The 22,245-nt window shown below is 38.3% G+C and overlaps 1 protein-coding gene across 3 annotated transcripts in view; it reads right to left on the reverse strand.

The window, feature by feature from the left end:
- Eml6 (EMAP like 6) overlaps positions 1-22,245 on the reverse strand; it is a 267,072-nt gene that overhangs the window by 64,599 nt on the left and 180,228 nt on the right. For all 3 annotated transcript variants that reach the window (XR_006847095.2, XM_046423963.2, XM_046423967.2), the window contains exons 17-23: positions 13,549-13,649; positions 11,915-12,117; positions 10,307-10,418; positions 9,909-10,036; positions 5,579-5,720; positions 2,506-2,658; positions 1,864-1,995 (exon numbers count right to left, since the gene is read on the reverse strand). Coding sequence is in view for 2 of the 3 variants with exons in the window: in XM_046423963.2 (XP_046279919.1) it covers positions 1,864-1,995; positions 2,506-2,658; positions 5,579-5,720; positions 9,909-10,036; positions 10,307-10,418; positions 11,915-12,117; positions 13,549-13,649 (971 nt within the window). In the remaining variant the exon portion in view is untranslated. The remainder of the gene's footprint in view (positions 1-1,863; positions 1,996-2,505; positions 2,659-5,578; positions 5,721-9,908; positions 10,037-10,306; positions 10,419-11,914; positions 12,118-13,548; positions 13,650-22,245) is intronic.

Below are 22,245 nucleotides of genomic sequence, written 5' to 3' on the forward strand. Positions count from 1 at the left end.
GATTGTGGTGGTGGGATGTCACACCTGTGACAGGTGGCGTGTTTGTGTGCGGTGGATTTCAAATAAAAGTCATTATACCCTATCTCAACTAGAGGAGAATAAAAAGGGGAAATCACTTCTTTTTTCAAATGATAAAACAAGGAATATCAAAGAAGAGGTTTGAGAAACAGCTGCTCTGCCTACGCAGTTGGCCTCCCAAGTTCCTAAGTGACTCAGGCACCAGTGTCCTGCCTGATCATAAATTTCAGCTAAGCTCTCAGCACTGTGGCTGGCACGTCCCTGACATGAAAGCAAAAGGGACTTATCTGATCTCCCTTTGCCCTTGTTGGGTTCTTGTTCCTCTTACAATAAATCTCATGCCTTCCTCTATCTACTGTGCTCTATAAAACTCCTGCAGGCTACAAAGCTGAAATAGCCTGAATTCCAGTGAGGCAGGTCCAGCCACAACCAAAAACCTGCCCAGCACAAAGACTGCTGAGCCCTAGTCTCTGCCTATTGTTTTAAGAAACACTCTGGGGTCTTGGAAGTAACCTCTTCTTGGCCCAGGCCCTTGTCACTTCTTTCTCTGACTTACATTAGTTGCTGTCCAACTCTAGGTTCATTTCCTCCTTGAGATGGTAGAGAATGCCCTGCTCTAAATAACCTGGAGTCACCTAGTGCCTGTGAAATAAAGTTCAATGTTAACTTCCTAGCATAAGGCAAGAGTCCCTTTTTAGTGCCTTTCCACGTTGCTTCCCCTGCATCCTGTCCACTGAGCATTACTCACCACTTCTTAACCTCCTGTTCTTTCCACCTTCGAGGCTTTGAAGGCCATATTCCCTTTGCCTGGAATGTTCTTCCCTGATTTTACTGTTTAGTGAGTTTCTGCGCCTCTTTAAAGATCCACCTGGAAGGTCATTCTTTTATGAAGGCTCCATGGATTCCCCCAGGGAGCCTCTTCCTCAGAGCACACGGTGTGCTGGTGCTTTTCTTCCAAAACAGACTATATGACTTCTTTAAAAGCACCAACTCTGCCCATTCCTAAATGCCTGTTCCAGCCTCTAAACATCAGCCAAATCTCTAGAATAGGATCTAAAAGTCACCTACCTTATAGCACTGATGTCCCACTCCAATATTGACTTGGCCCATCCTAGCCTGGGCTCACCACTTCCTATGACTCACCGCCCCACACCTTACCCAGTTTATGCTCTTGTGTTAGTTCAGCCCAAGCATGTCTCTCACTAAACTGTAAGTTCCACAGAGAGGAACCATGTCTCACTTCTAGATCCTCCATATTTTCTGGCTTAAGTCTTTACAAATGGTAGAAGCTTGATGTATTTAAATAAACAGGTCTTCATGACGTTTGTGGGCATGACTTGGATGAGGCAGAGGGTAGGCTGGGAGCTTGGGAAAGCCAAGAGACTTTAGGCAAGCTGGATCTGGCTTTCTCTCTCCATTGGAATATGGAAATTGCTGGAGCTTTTTGGGGCAGTTCTCCAGGAGGTGGAGAAAAGGGGAAAGTGGGAAGGAGGAAGAAACCCAGGGTAAGGACAGAGCCTGCTGAACCCAAAGGCAAGGTGGTGGCTTGTGTGGTAACAGAAGGCACTGTGTGTCTGCAACAGTCCTAAAACTTAATGACCTGAATCAACAATGATGACAACAATAACAATTATTTTTAAAATATGGGAAAACACCCAGAATGGTAATGACAGCTGCTTCTAGGCTACAGATTTATAGTACATTATATTACTGTGAGTTCCCCTTGCCCAACTTTTTTCTAAAACTCAACTTTTTCTCTAGAAACAATATTGTTTCTAGAGAACGAACATTGTTTTTTTTTTTTAAAAAACAGAAATATATCTTAAAAGTCACAACATACTTTACCTCTAGAGTCCCAGTCAATGTGTGTAATGTAACTAGAAGCTCCTTTACAGATGCCAACCCTCTTGCTTGTCAGTACATTGTAAATATCCACAAAGTTATCATGGGATGCCACAGCTAAGTATTTTCCTGTATCTATGAAGATAAATATGCAGTTAACACCAAAATACTTTATATGGGACTTTGTTTCCAAGAAACTAGTAAAATAGGAACAAGGTCAAAGAGACATTTAAATAGTTTATTCTTTGGCTTTTCGGTTTCCAAAGGCTGAATATTCTCTCTGATATGTGGATGCTAACACTCAGTAAAGGAGTGGGGAGAAGAATAGAAGTTCATTGGATAAGACAAAAGAAGGAAGGAAGGGAGGATGGGAATAGGAAAGACAGTAGAATGAATCAGACATAACTTTCCTACATTCATATATGAGTACATAACTAGTGTAACTCCACATCATGTATAACCACTAGAATGGGAAGTTATCTTCCATGTATGTATGTCAAAATACATTCTACTGTCATGTATAAATAAAAAGAATAAAAAATAGCTTAAAAAAGGAATTGTAAAAATAAATAAAATAGTTCTTTCTCATAATTCTTTTTTTGCTCCAAGACTGTGACATTTCTCAGTCTCCACTGTCATCTTTACCTTTTGAAAATTTAATATCAGAGATCATTTCTTTTCTGTGATGGAAGGACACCATGTCTTCAACGGTGTCAGCATTCACCACCAGGAAACTCCCGTCATTCAGGCCCACTGCTAAGGCTTTCCCATCAGGGGAGAAGGCACAGCATCTTCCACCTATGAAAGAATCCACAAAGAACGCTTGCCACCCAGCACCAGCCATCGAGCAAACCAAATGGAGAGATGGCTAAAACCTGCACCAGGCATTACAAATGGACACATGACTGGATCTTAAACACTACACTGATGAGAACTGAAACTTCGTAACTTCAAACATCTCTTTCCTTCAAATCCGAGGACAATCATCATAATGTCAAAAAGATTTCCAGTTTTCATAAGGTTTATCATTTATTTCTTAGTATCTAAATACCTGGATTTTTCAAAAAACAATTTGGGCAAACAGCAGAAAGGAGGAAAAGATTAATATATCCTCTACTTGGCTTTCTCAGGAAAGAGGAAATGTTTAAGAATGTTAAGTTCTGCAAGAAAATTTCTAGAGACTGCTTTTTGGATATTGTGCCTTATGTATAAACTTGTTATATTTGAAAAACCTCATTATTCACCCCCACTTCTCTGCCTCATGCATAATGCACAGTTCTAGAGGTGGAAGATTCTGGACCTGCCTCTTTTGTCACAGAAAGAAGGCAATATAACAACATTCTCTCAAGGGGGGCTTTCTGAAACTAAGCAGCATATGGATGGTGGTGCTGCATGAGCCATGCTTTCTGCTGCTTGGTGTGGCATTTCCAAGTGAGGAGCATGAACTTTGAGGAGGTATGTTTAGTAGAAAGCCTACTAAAGAACATACCCATCCCTGTGACCATTTTTTTTTCCAAATAGCTTTACTGAGATGTAATTTATATATCATACAATTCACCCAAAGTATAGAATCTAATAGTTCTTATTATGATCATAGAATTATGCAATCATCACCACAATCCATTTCAGATTGCTGTCACAACTGTGGTAGTAAGCACAGCCATGTAGTGGCCATACAGCCTTGTGCTGAGGCATCTCAAACTGAACTCCAGTCACTGTTCATAGTATACCGAAAGCTATGGTCATGCTGGGAACTTCAAACTGACTCAACTAAATGATATATTGCATCATTCATTCACTTGGCATTTATTTGCTTACTCAAAAGTCAATCATGGTGCTGGTAATGAGAGAATGAAAAGACGAGCCTGCTTTTCAGAGACTCATCAGGATTAGGCAAACCATAATTGACTGTACACACCAGGGCACTTTTGAAAGTGAAAAGTGGGAGCTGTTAATGATTACACCAGAATAACTGGAGGAAACTGGGTTGAACTATCGTCCTATAGATACTTGTTCCTTTGAACTAATTTTTAACCCAGGGAATAAAGTCCATCGACTGACATTTGAATTCTCCACACTGAGGACCTGTTTTCATTTCCCCATTATAAATTAGAGGCCAAACCATTCAGTCTTGTAGTGATTAAATACATGCTTGAGATTCTCACCTGGGCTGGGATCCTGGCTCCACCACTTACCAGCCAGGCCCAGGCATGTAGGGTAAAGAGACAATGTGGTGGAGGGAGACCACATCATGTGGTAGCCACAGGTGGGCTCTCTGGGGCCACCCTGCCTGTGTTTGAATTCAGTTCCACCATTTACTAGCCGTGACCTTAGGAAAACTACTAAAGTACCCTGTGCCTAATCAGTTTCCTAATCTGCAAGTGGTAATAAGAGAGGCCTTAGCTGCTGGGTTTCTGTGCAGACTGAATGTGTAGTGCCAGAAGGGTCGAGAGCTCACCACTGTTAACTGCTATCTTGACACTGGTTTTCATTTTACATATTCCTCTAGAACACATCTCTCTTTGATTATAAACTACCCAGTACAGATGTGGTAAGTTCAATCTCATTCTTTCCTGTCTTAAGAACTTTTACAGACCCATCGAGCCTCAGCAATCAACGTCACTTGCCTGATGAAGTGGTCCCAGGAAGGTTTGTGTGGGACAGTTTCAATTTACCCCTCACGTTTCCTTTTACCCTTGCCCACCTGCTCTGTGCTTTAAGCCGGACTGGGAGGACTACATCAGGGGCTCCCTTGCCCTAGGGTTTCTGATTTTATGTGGCCATGGAGGAGCATGGCAGGTGACTGGAGGGATGGAGGAAGACAGGGAGGCTGGGGTGCTTGTTCCCCTTGCTGCCTCCTTCAGGGTCACTGTGTGCTGGCTGTGATCACTGCCTCTCTTGACAGTTATAGCTTCTCTCAAGGTGCCATCTCACAACTCTTACTTTCAAAGTTCTAGCAATCCCTCCCTCCTCTCACCCTTTGGGTCCAAGGCTTGCAATGGAACCTGCTGGTACCAGCTGCATAGTGCTGTACCATCCTCAGTCATTTCCTACCCCCCTTTATAAAGAGTCCCATTTTTAGACTCTTCTCAAATTACCAAATTTGAATGGGCCACCTGTTGCTGGGACTCTGTTCAAATACTGTCCATTTCTGACACTAGAGATAAGTCATGCTACCTTGGGGTCCCCAGTGTCTGACACACAGAAGCTACTCAGCAAATGTCTGCTGACTTGGTACCTCCTGGTGTTCCTCTTAATTCTAGTGTGGATATGTTTGATACATAGTTGTTCATCATATGATATTAAGTATTATTTTTCTATTATAACTGACCTTCACTTTTCAGGAATAAGTTCTGGAGACTGTTAGTAACAAAGATAAATAGCATTCTTTACAAATCGATGTGCTTCAACTGACTCCCATAGCTCTCGATGAGAAGAAGAAGGACATATTGCCCCCAGGTGGCAAATGTCTGTGCAGTACAAGGAAAATGGTGAACAGCAGAGCCAGGGCACTGCTCTATCAGGCCAGTCTCTGGGAAAACTTTACATGTGCTTAGGTTTACCTGCACAGTGACCTCTGAATTCCTATTGCTAGCATATTTGGGGGTCAGGCATATTACAGGAGCTATCTATAAATATCAGTTGAGTGAATGGTTGAATTCAACCTATTCTGTTGCTTGTAAATACTTTTATGATGTGTACAGGTGGTGTTCTGTACCTTTTTTGAGTTTCCGTACTGCCAACATACGGTGCTGCGAGGATAATTCCCAGATCCGAAGGGTTTTGTCATCACTCACTGTTGCACAGATGGGCAGGAGAGGGTGAGCTGCCAATCCCCACACTTCTCCCTCCATGTGCCCCTGTAGGAGAGGAACCAGGGCAATGGAAACTCAGCTCATGCTTCCTACAAGGCCTTTTTCAGCCCTATCCAGCCCAAGAATGTAGCAGACAGGTTCAGAAATGAATACACACAGAGCTTCCTCAGGCCAAAACAATTGCATTGAATAACTTTTTCACTTGAACATGAACTTAAAGCTAGGCCTACATGATGCTAAAAGCATTCTTTTGAAAAGCAAGATATTAATTGCTTACAGGTTATGTGTGTTTGAGGCCAAACATCTTCCCATTTGGAAATAAATATCCAGGTGAATTGTGAAATGCCCACCTTTTATTCTGTGTTACACTGAATAAACATAGTGTGTATGTACCTCCTAGTTAAACAGCTTGATCACAAACACACAAACCACTTCCTCCAATAAAATGATATTCTAAAAGAAGTAGGTACCACCTATCTTTGTCATGGACTGGGGCAGCAATATTCTTATTTATACAATGTTAGTCCTTTGCATAGCATTTGAAATAAATTTAAATTTTCCTTTTGTTTGCCCTGAGTATAGCTCAGAATCAGCATTTGTTCACAAATTGCTTTCTACATGTGCCAACAATAAACATCAGAAAACTGAAAGGTGCTTAATATGTACAGGACCAATTCCACAACCTGTATCTTACCATGCATACACTTAGAATAATAACAGAGAAAACATAATTTTAAAAAAATGAACACTTAGCAGGAAGAAAATAAATTTGATTACTATAATCTATCATTCAGTAAAGGAGTGTAAAGGAGAGATTAGTGCTATGGAGCAATAAATAAACTAGATTGTTTACTGAATTTCTGATTTTTAGTGACTAATTATAAAAAGACTTTTCATAGTGAAGCAAACAGAAAGACCATGAAAGGCATCTGAAAGGTGACTGTAGCTGGAATGCTTAGTGGGAACAGGTGGTGTTCCAAAGAGAAATTGGATGATTTCAATTTAGTTGGAAGACTATTTGAGCAAAACAATAATTTGGTAGAATATGGAAAGTTCCAAATACAACTGACATTCAAATATCTGAGAAAATGTGCAGTTAAAGTGGAAAGATATTGTTTTTTCATTTATTATCCCTGGACATACCTTGCATCCCTAGTTTCTTATTCTTCAGAAGCCTCCCACCCCGAGACACAATCAGAGACAGCACAGGTGTCCCATATCCTCCCAGACTGGCCTGGCAGGGGCCTTTCTATGGGTCAAACCCTTTTGGACATTTTACTTGAGGACAGGGTTGCAGATCTGGACGACCTTTCAAACTGCTGCCTCATACTTACTTTCAAAATCATATTTCCTTAATCTAATTATTTCAATTCCTGTATAACACAGGAGTAGACAGACAGGCCAGAAGTTATCTTGAATGACACAAGGAAATGGGCCTAGGATCTTATTTTGCTACTAATCACCCTTCAAACTATGTAACAGTTGATTATATTCAAAAAGTACGCACAATGGAAATTTCATAATTCACTGCACATCACTTATCCCCTCTCCTCCAAACTAGCCTTCCTTCTCTGAAACAATAAATGATCCTTTCCAAGTGTAACTGGAAAAGGGCTTCTGAAATCTTCCCACTGCAGGGCAGATGGCGGTCTTACAGTTAGTTTGTCTTCTCCCAGGTCAGCACTGTGACCTGAGAGAACAGGAAACTCCTATCCCTACCTGCTTACCTGGCCACCAACATCTCAGGGGGCTGAACCTTGTCCACGGCCAATAAACCTGTGGGAACAGCCTGGTGTAGTGGAAGAGAAGGGGCTAGTATCTGATAGGTCTTGGCTTGAGTCCTAGATCTGCAGTCCTCAGTATGTGACTGTGGGTATGTGTTGGGCTTTGGTCCCTCACTTATAACACAGTCTGTACAAAGCTGTACTGGTGATGAGAGAGAAATGCCATAAAATGGCACTGACTGACACATACTAGGTGCTCAGTAAGTGATGGTGGAGGTTATTATTAGAGAAACAGAAGGAAATATAGGAAAGAATAGAATTTTAAAGAACCAAAATGTGAAAAGCCTTGACCATCAATTTTAAAACATATTTAAACAAAATAATCTCAATTATAACATAACACTTCACAAAATTAGAAAAGAGTTTAAATCATGTTACAGTATAAATCTTCCAAAGTATTTAGCAATACAGTATGGATGGAAACAATTCAAACTCCCAAACATTTGGGGGTCGAAAACAAATACTTTTCAATAATATTAAGTAAGAACTTATTATGGAACCAGCCCAGATGCCTGTCAACAGATGAATGAATAATGAAAACGTGGTTATATATACACAATGGAGTTTCACTCAGTCATAAAGAAGAATGAAATTATGTAATTTGCCAGTAAATGGATGGAGCTGGAGAATATCATGCTAAGTGATATAAGCCAGAAAATCAAGGGTAAAATGTTTTCTCTCATACAGGAAGGCTAGAGCAAAATAAGGGAGAAGATGGGGAGGGGTGAGATCTCTTAAGATTAGAGGGAAGATCAGAAGGAGATTGAAGGGGAGGGAAGAGAGATGGGAAAGAGAAGAAAACTCAGAACAAATTTGACAGAATTACACTATGTGCACACATAAATATACCACAGGAATTCCACCTTTATGTACATCTATAAAGCATCAATTAATAAAAGTAAATAAATAGAAGGAAGACCAGGAAAGTAGAGAAAGGGGAATAGGGGGAGGGAGGCGGGGAGGGAAAGAGGAGGCTGGGAACTGAAATGGAGCAAATTAAATTTCATGCAGGTATGGTTATGCGAAAATGGACCCCACTAGTATGTACAATTATAATGCACTAGTACAAGCATTTAAAAAATAAGACCTACGGCCAAAAAGAAGATGATGTTAGTTTGAAAGGAAATAACAGAAGCCAGAACACCTGATAACAAATAAGTCATGCCTCAAGGAATTACCTCCAGCATGGTTTTCAGCCTGCCTACCTGGCACAATTAGCTAGAGGTTTTGAGATTTGATTGAGTGGTTTTTTTGTTTTGGTTTGGTTTTTGGTAAACAGATTCTTATTTAGGATATTCAGGGTGGGCTTGGGCATATGTATTTTCAAAACTTTGCATGGAATTCTGAACCATGATGTGTGTATACAGACCTACTCCCCAGGATACAGCAAGTCAGAGGGATTCTCTCAGTGGGATTTTGGAGTTAGCCCCTAATGCGGCAAGCCTGCAGGCATGGATAGGATCTGGGGAATGAAGTGAAGCTCCCCAACTCCCCACAGGTTTGGTTTGTTCCATGCATCACCAGAGGGGTGACTTCCTCCCATCTCCCACCCCCGATGTGTGATTTTTATCATCTCTCTGCTCTTTGAGGACGCTGCTGATGTTCATTTTCTTCTGATTTTACTTAAGTATGATTCTTGAAGGGGAAGGACATTAAAGATATTAATGTGGCCATGGGAGAGAAGGCTGAGAACTAAGTGAGGCACAGGATCTGATGAAGCACTTGCACATTTGTAGGAAGTGGATAACGTGTCTTAGTTTTATGGATAAACAGATGGAGAGGACCTTGTCCATATTTGAGCCTGATTTAGATGATGCGAGCAGGTACTGTCATGACATACAGCTCTTGTGGGGGTATTCTGTGTGTGGCAGGGTAGACCTTAATGGACGGACTTGCAGGGGGATCCTTGCAAGCCTCCTAATTTTCACACTGTAGCATAATCACCTCCCTCTTAGTGTGGCCTGACCTGTGGCTTGTTTTCAACCAAGAGAACATGGCAGAAGTGACAGAATGTTCACGACGAGATGTATGTGATGATATGATTATATTATGTAAGGTTGTAGTATATAATTTTTTTCTTTCTTGCTGGCTTTGAAAAACCACGTGGCTATTGGAGACCCTATATGCCAAGGAACTGTGGACAGTTTTTAGCAGTTGAAGGTGGCCTCTGGCCAAGAGCCAGCAAAAAACGAAGCCTCAGTTCTATATGCACAAGGAACTGAATTCTGCCAGCAACCTGATTGAGACTAAAAGGAGTCCCTTCTTCCACTGAGACTCAGATAAGACCAGATCTCTGTCCTTTACTGGCAAAACCCTAAGCAGCAGGTATCCGGCACAGCACAATCCTGGGAGGTGCCAAGCAGGCTTTGAACCCTAAGGAGCCCTCTTGCCTTAACCTAGTCCCAGTCCTGTTGTAGACTGTGGTTTACGACATGTACAAACATGGTACCTGAACCAGCAGTGTCATTGGGCCACTCTTATCGATTTCCAGAATCTCTCCATTTTTTGTTCCCACCAGGATATGTCCATGTCCCAGAGTGATGGCACGAATTGAAGGGTTATCTTCCAAAAGCAGGCCTGGGGGTGGGGGAGGGGATATTGCATTTAATACAATGACAAGGCTGACTCTTACTATAGATTGGAACTATTAAAAAATCAGACATAAAAAAAAATCCAAAGTACTAGGTACTGGACAATCATCCTTGATGTTTCTACCAGGGACTAAAAGTCCTAACTATGTAAGAAAGAGAACTGGCTGGGTTATGAGCTATTACTACAAGACGTTTAGTACTGTCTTTTCCATTCCCATGAACAGAAAGGTTTCTACAGCATATTCAGGAGTGGCACCTTTTGAGCTAGTTGACAACGCTGCTCTTTTAATGGCATAAGTCTTCAAGCATCTCTCAAACATATCATCCCAGAGCTCCACGATTCCATCTTTTCCACCCGTTACAAAGCCCTGTAAAGGCACAGATGGCAGGTATTTCATACACGGCAAAATGGCCACTCACCCACCTGGCCCCAATAGGACTGCCTCTTGGGTAAGGCAGCTTTGTGTACGTTTTCTTTCCAAGTATATAAGACTGAAAAAATCTGGTGATAACAGTCTTCACATAACATGTCCTGGAAGCATCTCTCTAGGAAGATTAAACACATTTTTATTGGGTGTCTTTTTATTGGGTGTCGATTACTTTTCTTCAGACCACTGGTCAGCACTTGCCCATTGGATTTGATTGTCTGGCTGGTTCTGTGCCCAGGATCCCCAACCAGAACTGGATTCCCATGGGACAGGAAGAGCCTCAAAACCTAGCAGAGCTCCTGGTATCTCATATATACCCACCAAATGAACTGGGATTAACATCACAATTAAAAACAATTGTCAAGGACTGGGGATGTAGCTCAGTGGTAGAGGGCTTGCCTAGCATGTGTGAGGTGCTAGGTCCAGTACAGGGGGAATTGTTAAATATTTAGAAGATTAACTAGGAACTTCCAAGAGAAAATATTATTTGTTGTTAAGAATAACTTAAGTACTTAATATTATGAAGTCATATTGCTGTTTTGTTCAATAATTTCCATAATAATTAATATCCAGATTAATTTTTACAAAACCTGGAAAGTAAAAAGCTTAACATGCTGAGCATTCTTTTACTGAACAGTGATCTTCATTCTTGTTCCAGCTTATGATTTATTAGCTTCATTAGTTTTCCTTTCTGGCAATTTATCTACACACCAAATGTTCATGGAAGTTTTTTTTTTTTTTTTTTTAAGGAAAAAATACTGAATTATTTTCTCAAACTTTTAATTTAATGCACTTCAATGAAGCTCACAGGAAATACTACTTTGGAGTTTAATACATTAAATATACTTATTATAATTGGCCCTCTGAATCTTTGGAGGATTGAAAATATAAGGGAAATAAAAGCACTGCATCTGTAATACTTTTCTTCTTGTTGTTATTCCCTAAAAAATTCAGAACTACAAGTATTTATATAGTATTTACAATATTAGGTATTGTAACATATACAAAAGTTATATACAAACACTATGTCATTTTATGAAAGGGACTCATAACTAATTGATGTGTAAAACAATAATCCAACCACTTGGGACTTCCTGGTCTTGGTCCATTGTGTCACTGAAGAGCCAGCAATGATGAAATACTTCAGGACTTTTCTGCTACAGAGTTCCCATTTATCTGGACACTTAAAGGACTCTTAGTGGTGAAAGCTAGAAGTGCAAGTGTGAAAAAGTGGAGAAATTGCACATAAAGAAACAAAAGAGAAACTATAAAAATATATGCATTCTCCTTATCTTCCTTTGATTGGAGCTTCCATGATAACAACTTCCTAAATCAGGACTATTTTTAGATCCAGGCATCCTCTTAGCAGGCTTTTGAGACTACCTTATAATTTTAGAGGGCTGATGAGGAAAAGAATTCTGAAACTCATACCACACCTTATCCAACGCGTACATAGCAAACACAGGTCCATCATGAGCTTTCACTGTCTTCAGTAGTAAGACATCTTTCCAAATAAAAATATCTCCAGTAGCTGCTCCTGAGAACACCAGATCTTCCATCCTCCCGTAAGAGACACACATCATTGTTTCCAGTTTTCCAGCACTTCCAAAAATTCCTCTTTTAGAGGTGAAGCCCCCACCTGGAGTAGACCCAGAGTAAACATTACTTTTTTAAAAAGTTGGTACCTTCTATAAGCATATGGGAAGACTATTTTCTTCAACGAAAGGCCCAGAGTGTGAGCGTTATATGTAGAAAGATGTATAAAAACGATGGAGTATATCATAAACAAAACATAACATAGAATTGTTTCTCATTCATTCAGTATTTACTGAGTCCCTATTTTGTGGCAGGCAAACTGACAGTGCTCAATGCTGGGGAATATAAAGATGAAAAGCAAGAGTTCCTGCCTTTAAGGAAGTAGGGTCTGGCTAGAGAAAGGACCCAATATGCATCTCAGACTAAGGTTTGCATCTAACCAAGGCTCAGTGAAAGTTTTGTGCCAGCCAGAGGAAAGGTTGACTAAGTGTCTTGGTGCACAAGGAAAGTCTTCATGAATGCTGATCAAAAATAGTCAGGACTGGCTGGACATGTAAAATATAAACATGCTATACACGTTCTGCCTCAATTTTTCTCACAGCAATTTGGGGGTGAGAACCAATTGTCATGTTGAAGAAGGTGGTATCTATGGTGACAAACCATCAGGTTTGTTCCCTTGATGTTCCCATTTCCCAATGCTCCCTATTGCTGAGACACCCAGCTCCATTCAGGACCTCTGCACCCAGGTTGGCTCTCCACACATACCACCAATTCTTCTTCCTTTATAAGTGGAAAGCATCGGAACTGTAGCCTATTTATGTTTTGTGCATCATAAGATTAAGCTTGGAGGGGCTGGGGTTGTAGCTCAGTGGTGGAGCATTTGCCTAGCTGGGTTCAATCCTCAGCACCCCATAAAAATAAATAAATAAAATAAAGGTATTGTGTCCATCTACAACTAAAAAGAATATTAAAAAAAAGATTAAGCTTAGAACCAAAGCTGATACTGAGAATTCAGAAATAATTGCAATAATGAGTCTGGCTTATTAGTGAGAAAAGTAAGATACTCTTGAATGTCGTGTCAAGCTTATTTAGCCATCGCTACTGTCAACATGTAATCCATAAATACTGTGTGCAAAGTCAGGGTTTAATTTGTGTACTTAATTCAGTAATAGATTAATAATAGAACCCTCAAAATATTGAAAGCTTTATTCACCCAAAATGATTATTTCCTGCTCACTAGCCCAACATAATTACTGCTTTCAGTACAGACGACTAAATATAAGAATTATAATTTTTATAGCAGAATATTTCCCAAGCTTTCTAGACACTGATGAATATGCATGGCATCATTTAGTATTTAAATTTCAGCTTAGACATTAAACAATCCAATGTAAATTTGGGAAATGATATTTCTTAGGTTCATTTTTATATTAATTTGCAGAGAGACAGGCCACATAGTGTCAATGGTCCTGCATCCTTAGTCCCTGGCTCAAGGAAAGCTTTTAAATACATGAATCAACCCAAATGATAGTACCTGCTTGTTGCCAGAATTTGATGTGTTTCATCCCAACTGTAACCAGCTTGTCAACGTGGTGTGGGTTACACTTTACCACAAATATTTTATCTTTATGTCCTCTGTAAGAAACAAATTAAAAAATCTAGTTGAGATTAAAACATTAAAATGTGCTTATTAAAAGCACATGCAACACAACAACTTAATTAGAAAATAATTTTGAAATGCACCTGGGGGTCTACATTAAAATAATGAGCTTTGGCTTTTCTGTGAATGTTTGATCTTTATTCTTACCCTAATATTGCTACCAAAGTCCACTTACCTATGCTTTAAACAAATCAATGAAATATTTAATATGTATTGAATGTCTTCATAATGTAAAATTAATGCTACCATGGTGGGACTACAAGTAATTCTGGTGATATCAAGATCCTGCACAGTAGGAAGGAAAAGGTACTGCAATAATATTAACGAAAAGCTTCAAATGTACCATTCTTACTGTAGAAGGCATCGCTTTGGCTTACACAGATTTTTGGTTAGGAATGTAGTCACTATAAATAGAAGCCAATGAAAAGAGAAAAGATGTCACCTACTGATTCAAGGCACTTTAGGATTCTAAATGTTCAGAAATTTAGATTTATAACCAAGAGGCAGAAAGGCAAGTATAAAAGTAAGGACTGATTATACACCTGAGCTATAAGACCTGGTATCAGGGAAATTTCTGTTTTAGAGTACAAAGCCATCACATTGGAGTCTACAGATTTCCTGTTCTTAAGGCACTATTTGATAGTCTTCTCTGGTATATTAGCAGATAATTTTTGTTATGCTTAAAAAATCCCATTAACAAAAAGAAAAACAACTAATCATTATCTCTTATGTATAAAAAACCTTAAATAAAATATTAGCAAATAGAATCCAAAAGCATATTAAAAATAATAAATTATGATTAAATGCAAGAATAGCTGAACATTAAGGAATCAAATAATATAACTTATATTAATAGGTATAAGGAGAAAAATCATATTTTCATTTTTACAGAAGCTAAAAAATTACTGGTCAAAAATCTAATATTCATGGATTTAAAAAAAACCCAATACTCAATAAAATAGGGATTAGAGGACATTTCAGACTTAGCACGCCTTGACATTTACATTTCCCTGTACTCCCTGTCCTTGAGAAACTCAGTCAACTGTACAGGTTGATTCTCTGAACATGTTGCATGCCATGACATCATCCTTTCATTAAAGATAGAACATGCTAGAACAGCAACATATTCATGGTATGTGTGTGTATACCCCAAAGTCAGATTTTTTTTTACTTAATGGCATTCCCAATAGAGTCAGGAACAAGATTATTACTGCTATCATTTAACATTGGATTGAACATATTAACTAGTGCAATTAAACAAGATTTAAAAGTTAAAGACAGAGAGCTAGAACGAAAAAGGTAAAACTACCTTTATTTGCAGATAATATAATTGTACATCTAGAAAACTCAAAATAACGTAAAAGTGACTACAAACAAGGTAATTTAGTAAACCTGCAGAATATAAAATTAAATAGAGAAAACCTTTACATATACAATAACCAGTTGAAAATATAAGAAAGGACTATTTATAAGCAACAACAAAAATATCAAGGCATAAATTTAACAAGAAGCATATAACATATATCCTTGAGGAGAGAGAAAAAACCCACATCTGTAAAAATAACAAACTTAAAAAAAACCAGAACCATATCCCATCTCCTGGGATAGGAAAAGTAGATCTTTTATCTCAATTCTCCTTAATTTACTTTATAAATTCAAGCCTGATTCCAATAACAAGACCAATGGGCATTTGAGTTTTTTTTTTTAATCTGGAGTTGGATACCTACATTTTTAAGTTTTTATAGAGAATAACAAATGGGAAAACTCTAAAAAAGAACCAAGTGGAAAAGTAGCTCTCTCTGATATTAAAAAATAATTATAAAGGCTCCATAATGAAAACAGTATGGCAGGTAGTGCATAAAATTAACTGACGGGAAAATGGTAAACAGAACATCCACGAAGAGACCCACAGGAATGTAAAACTATAGTATATAATAAAACTTACAGAATGGACAGCACCAAGCGTGAACTCTAAGCACAGACTTTGGATGACAATGGTGTGTCAATGTAGTTCATCATTTATAATAAATGTGCCACTTTGGTGGGGGACGGTGATAGTAGAGGAGCCTGTGCATGAGTGGGATACAGTGGCTAGAGGGGAACTCTCTGTACCCTCTGCTCAATTTTGCCCTAAAAAAATAAAGTCTTTTCAAAAAGGGAAAGAAATAAGTGGTATCTGGAACACCTGGACACCATATGGTAAAAGATCAAGTTGGAGCTCTTCCTTACAATAAATACTAGGATAAATTCTAAATGGCTTAGAGATCTAAAATGTAAAAGATTAAGCCATAGACAATTAGAAGAAATTATGGGTGGTTCCTTTTTAATCCCACTCAAAATCCCAAAGCAGTAGAAGGAAAGATTGATTTGACTACGTAAAAATAAAACCTTTTTGCATAATGAAAAGTGCAAAAGCAAACTTCAAAGACAAAAAGACAAACAGAAAAATATTTGCAAGTTATAGACAAAAAGGACAAATAACCCTAATATGTAAAGAACTGCCTTCTGTGTGAATTGTGTTTTAGAAAAACCAAACAGTCCACGAGGGAAAACTCTTATAGAATTCTAGCTAATATGAATGAATGACAGAATCTGAAAATTACCATTTTCAATCCCTACTTAAATAGTCAATTTAGCCCACAGTTGTCAACGGGTATCCATTAGCTGATATGTAGATGAAAAGCTGTGTAATGGAAGGACCAGGATGATATATCAGAAACCAGTCAAGCTGAATAGGCAGGTAGACATTTCGGGATGTGGTAGACCATAGGGTGGTGCTGGAGGATCAGGGCAGCCTGGAGGGAAGGAATTCCATCACTGGCATTGTTGAGAATTGCCAGCGAGTGGGAATAACAAAAAGTGGCTTTTAGTTGGAGTCATTATTTTCAAATTCTCTACATATAACACACCTCCTAACACTCACACCTGGGAGTGCCACTTCCATCACTCCTACCCTCTGCTATGTCACTGATCACCTCTCTTCTGATGTGATGCAACCAGAAGTATTTATAAAGTATTCTTGTCTAAAAACCCAAACAAATGAGGAAAATACTTTCAAGGCATACACATGATAAGGGTCATTCAATAACCCTATTATACATGGGCACTGGGCTGGGGTTGTGGCTCAGTGGTAGAGCACTTCCCTAGCACATGTGAGGCACTGGGTTCGATCCTTAGCACCACATAAAAATAAAGGTGTTGTGTCCACCTACAACAACAACAAAAAAATTGTTTTTAAAAATACGAGTTCTGTGTCTGAAATTACTGACAAAATGATCAGAAAGCACATGAAAAGATGTGCACCATCCTGAGCCATCAAAGAAATGAAAATCAAAAGCAAATGAGATACCACTTCATATCCACTAGGACGGGGAGAATGAAGAGAACAGTAAGAAATGTTCGGAATTAGAGAAATTAGGGCCTTTTTACATTGCTAGTGTGAATAGCAAATGGGCAGCTACTTTAAAAAACATTGTCAGTTCCTCAAAATGTTGAAAATAATTAAAAATATGACCTAGCAATTCCACTCCTAGATATACATACACACACACATGCATACTCTAGAGAAATGAAACATTCCCTCAAAACCCTGTACACAAATGTTCATAGCAATATTATTCATAATGGTCAAAAAGTGGAAACAATCCAAATATCCATTAACTAATGAATAAATAAAATCTGATATATATAAAAATTATTATTCAGCAATAAAAAATAAAGTATTGAACTTCTATGACATGGCTGAATCTTCAAAAATTATGTTCAGTGAAAGAAGTCAACCATAAAGAATCTTATACTATATAATTCCATTTATATAAAATGTCCAGAAAGGGCAAATTCATAGAGACAGAATGCAAATTAGTGCTAACATGTAAGGGGGTTTCTTTTCAGGGTGATGAAAATGTTCTGGAATTAGCGGTAATGATTGCACAACTCTATAAATGTGTAAAAAAGTCACTAAACCATATAATTTAAGTGGCATTATATAATTTACAAGGTATTTGAACTATTTACTAATAAATCTGTTTTTTTTTTTTTTTTTTTAGTTTGGCTTTTTTTTTTTTTAATTTTTTATTGTTGGCTGTTCAAAACATTACATAGTTCTTGATATATCATATTTCACAATTTGAATCTGTTTTTTTAAAAAAATCAAATGTGAATTTAATCAAATCTATGAAACTGTTATTTATAGGAAATGCAGAGGAATGGCTAAAAGGATCTCTTGAAGAGTTAGTCAAGTCCAAAATGTGAAACATGCTACAGGTCAAACAACCCACTTCCTCAGTACAAATAGGACAGGGAAAAAAATGGATGTGGTATGCTACAGAGTAAAAGAGAAGTGATACAACCACCAAATGTAACACCAGGGCCTGGTTTAGATGCTTATTCCAACAAACCAATTCTCACTTTTGAAGCAATCAGAAATGTCTGATTATGAATTGGGGAATAGATGAAAGAAATAAATGACTGCTGCTGTAGTTAGTTGTGATAATGGCATGGTGATTTGTAAAAATGTACCTTTTTTTGTCAGAAACGCCTAGGGAAATATGTAGAGACCAAATGACATGATACTTTAAATTTAAAATATTCTTGGGGGAAAAAAAAAGAAAAGAAAAACTAACGAGGGAGAGATGGGCACAATTTGCAGGATGCTGATAATTATTGCAGTTGGGCAATGAACATAAGGGAATTCTTTATTGTTATTTCCATTTTGTATAACTTTGAAAATTTCCATAATAAAAAGCTGGAAGAAAAAAAAATCAGCATTTTCTGACCCATTATGGCTACAAGGATGTGAGCCCTACAGTGAAAGGTGGGGAGAAGAGATGGATGTATTTGGGGGCTCTCTCCCTTTCTCTCTTTCAGAGTTAAAAGTTGAGATGGAAATTAGAGCCATTATACAACACCAGATGTATCAGGAATAATTAGGACATAGAGAAAAAAGATTTAGATAAAAGAGGAGCAATGCACCAGATAACCTAAAGACTTTAAACATCCAAAGATTTCTTGATTGGCAGAAAATCCCCACAAACTCTAAATCATTAATACATATTTTGGAAAGAAGCTAGGGAGACCCCAAATGAAAACTAAAAGCAAATATGACAAATTACATTTCCTACAGGAAAAAAAAATAAACCAAAATTTTGTTTGCTTGTGTCTATACAAATGTGAACATTCAGAAAAATCTTTGAGGTAAACTTTTTAGTTTTACGTAATTTCTCATTGTCATAGAAACACCAATGTTGTTTTGGTTGTGACTAAAGTTCTAAACTGGCAAATGATAGCACATAAATGTTTAGCAAATGTTCTAAATAAAGAACACTGATTGGGTTCTTGTTATTTTTCCTTCAGATGCTTATTAGATTTGCAGAGAAGTGGCTTATGATTGTATAAGAAAAAATGCAGTTTCAGTCCCAAACTTAGAGCTATGTAGACATGTAAACTTAAGAATGTAGAACACTGTTATTGCTGCCCTGCTACCAGACAATTCCTCATGCCTGAGTCATAAGTAACTACCATGCTGGGCCACATACACCCTCTCAGCAAGTACAGGACAGAGGGGAAGGAATGAACCTCTTCTGGTAGTCAAGGCCGTGCTACGTAGCTTGGGTTCCACAACTTCCATTTGTAACCCTTTCATTGGCATAGAGAGTGCTGTGCAAGATTCTATCTTTTCCATGAAGGCGGTCCATAATGGGAAGACTGAAGGAATGTTTGATTTATACCCCATCCAAAACAGATATTAAATGATTTAGAAAATAAAATAACCATGTAACATAGAAGATAGCAAGATGATATACTAGTATGTGAAAAAAGCCAGTTACAGAGCCCACACATGAATAAATCTGAATACTAGAAGCATATCTATTAAGAATACATGCTAAAATGGCTGTGGGTGTAGCTCAGTGGTGGAGGGCTTGCCTAGCATGTGTGAGGCACTGGGTTCGATCTTCAGGACCACATAAAAGCAAATAAGATAAAGGTATTATGTCCATCTACAACTTAAAAAAAAATGAGAAAAAAATACATGCTAAAATGTTGACCATGGCTGTGTATGGGTATTGTGGACAATTCTCATTTTCTTCTTGGTGACTTTCTGTGCTTTCTCAGTTTTCTCTAATGATTATGTTTTATTTTGAAAACAGAGAACATGTTATTTTAAAGAAGAGATGTACATTTTTAAAATGCACGTTTTAAATCTGTTTTGGAGATAAGTCAAACATTCAGTCTTCTCTTCATGGATGACTTTCATGGAAAGACAGAAAACAAAATCACACACAGCACTGAGCATCCATGCAAATGAAAGGGTTATGAATGGAAGGTGTGCGCTTCTAAAAGGCATTTTTAAAGTGCCGATAAACTATGCAGAAGGCTCTACCATATCCATTAAATGTATGTAAGGTCAGGCACCTAAAAATAGATTAAGCCAATGAAACAAATATAGAAAAGGCTTACTCTGAAGTTCTGCTGATCAGAGGGAAAAAAAAATTGAGATGTCCTAAATTTAATTACAAGAGCTGGGAGGATGGAGGGGAGGACAGATGGGAGAGATGAGCTGGCTAACAGCTAAGGGACCAAAACAACAAAGACAATTTCTCATTCTCGAATATAAGTTAAAACATTACCTTGAATCCCATCACGAGCCTCTAGGTGCCACTGCAACAATGGCTTTTCCTTATGTCCTATCCTATCCCAAAGCGTTTCCTGCTTGCTGTCATCCACACCCTCCCACCTCATCGAGAGCCAATAGAGGTTCAATGTAAGCAACTTGTGCTTTCTTTCCCCAAATTTTCATTATAAAAATGTTCTTAGAAAAATGTTCACTGGACTTAGAGCTATCTGTTAGTCTTGTTCGAGGATCTGGTCCTGTGTCTGGTTAGCATCTGTACTAGCTCTGTAAGCACTTTTATTTCAAGGATCCCTCACTCAGAAGAGTTCTGGTGTAGCACTGCTGTCTGTGGGCCCACATTCTGTCCCTAAGCTTTCTCATACCAACACCATTGGAGATGGACATTCTAAGTATTATTGTTTAGCAGTTCAATAATTGTATACTTTTGTCTAAGATCCCTCACGTTCAAAGTTCTGGGGCAAAGCATGTCAAAAATAATTAGTCATGGCCCCCCTAGTCATGTTACCAGAGAAAGTAAATCCAAATAAAGGAGCACAGAGGAGCCTCATTAATATTCTCATGATTCTGCCATGATGGCCACTGACATTAGGTTATTTAACTATTGCTTGGAAGAGACTGGCCTTGGTTTCTGAATGGGCTACTTGTATACTTGACTATAAAGCAAACAACTTTTAAAAGGAAAAAAAAAAGACTAAAAACTCCATTTGTAATGGAGATACTGGAAATCACTAATGAAAATTAGCAAAGACACAGAGCTAATGTTCAAAGAGATTGGGTCAATCTCATGGAGATCTCAAGATCTCTATCCGCCAATTTCAATTTTCTCTGAGCTGATAAAGAGTAGATTCATATAAACATTTTCACCAACATGGGGTTACTCATAAAAGGGCAGAACTGTGTGTGCCCTGGGCCCCAGCAGCACTGCCTGCAGTACCATCTCAGCCATGGATGGCTCACATCCTGGGTGGTGGCACTACTGTAGAACAATGTCATGCTGGAACAATACAGCCTGCCAGAAGCAGGTTTGTAGTTAAGCCTGGCTGGAGGTAAGGCTGGCAGTGACCAAGACACAGAGCGCAAAAAGGGGTGTCGGAGTCAGCCTTTCTCTAAGTATAAATTGGCCCTCTCAAAGCTAAGAGGATTCCCAAAGTCAGGAAGGGACCATTTCACAACAGCATTACTTCTGTCAGTTCTTTAAAGCTTATAGAAATGATATTCTACCCAAGTATATGATATATGCTTTCTTTTAAAAAATTTTTCTATCTAGTTTGGCATACCAAGTTAATGCCATAAACAGAATTTTTACTTATTTCTCTGGTTGGTTATTTACATACTTATTTAGATATTATTGTTAATATTACACGAATAGGTGTTTGTGTACATTATTTATTAATTATTTTGTAATCTAGTGCTCTTACAGAACTTTAGCAATCCTTGACATTTCTCCTGGGAAAGAGCACTGGCTAATGCCATAATTACAAGAATGTTCTCTGAGGGCAATGCTGCAGGTTTCCTGTTTTTGGAATGGGTCATAAGGCTTGGGAACAACTCCAAATATAAATTCTTTTTTTTTTTAAATTTTATTTGTTTAGTTTTTGGCGGACACAACATCTTTGTATGTGGTGCTGAGGATCGAACCTGGGCCGTACGCATGCCAGGCGAGCGCGCTACCGCTTGAGCCACATCCCCAGCCCTCCAAATATAAATTCTGTTATTAACATACAATGTTAAGTCTCTGTATGTTAATTACATAGACATGATACTTCACACCAAGCATATGATAATGCTTTTTAATGTTAAGAAATATTTCTTCTATTTCTGGGCCGGTGTTATAGCTCAGTGGTAGATTGCTTGCCTAGCACATGTGAGGTACTGGGTTCTATCCTCAGCACCACATAAAGATAAAGGTATTATATCCATCCATCTACAACTAAAAAAAT

This window comes from Marmota monax, unplaced genomic scaffold, assembly GCF_021218885.2.
Source record: "Marmota monax isolate L192 unplaced genomic scaffold, Marmota_monax_Labrador192_F-V1.1 WCK01_AAM20220418_F8-fsc00015, whole genome shotgun sequence".
NCBI classification, from domain to species: Eukaryota; Metazoa; Chordata; class Mammalia; order Rodentia; family Sciuridae; genus Marmota; species Marmota monax.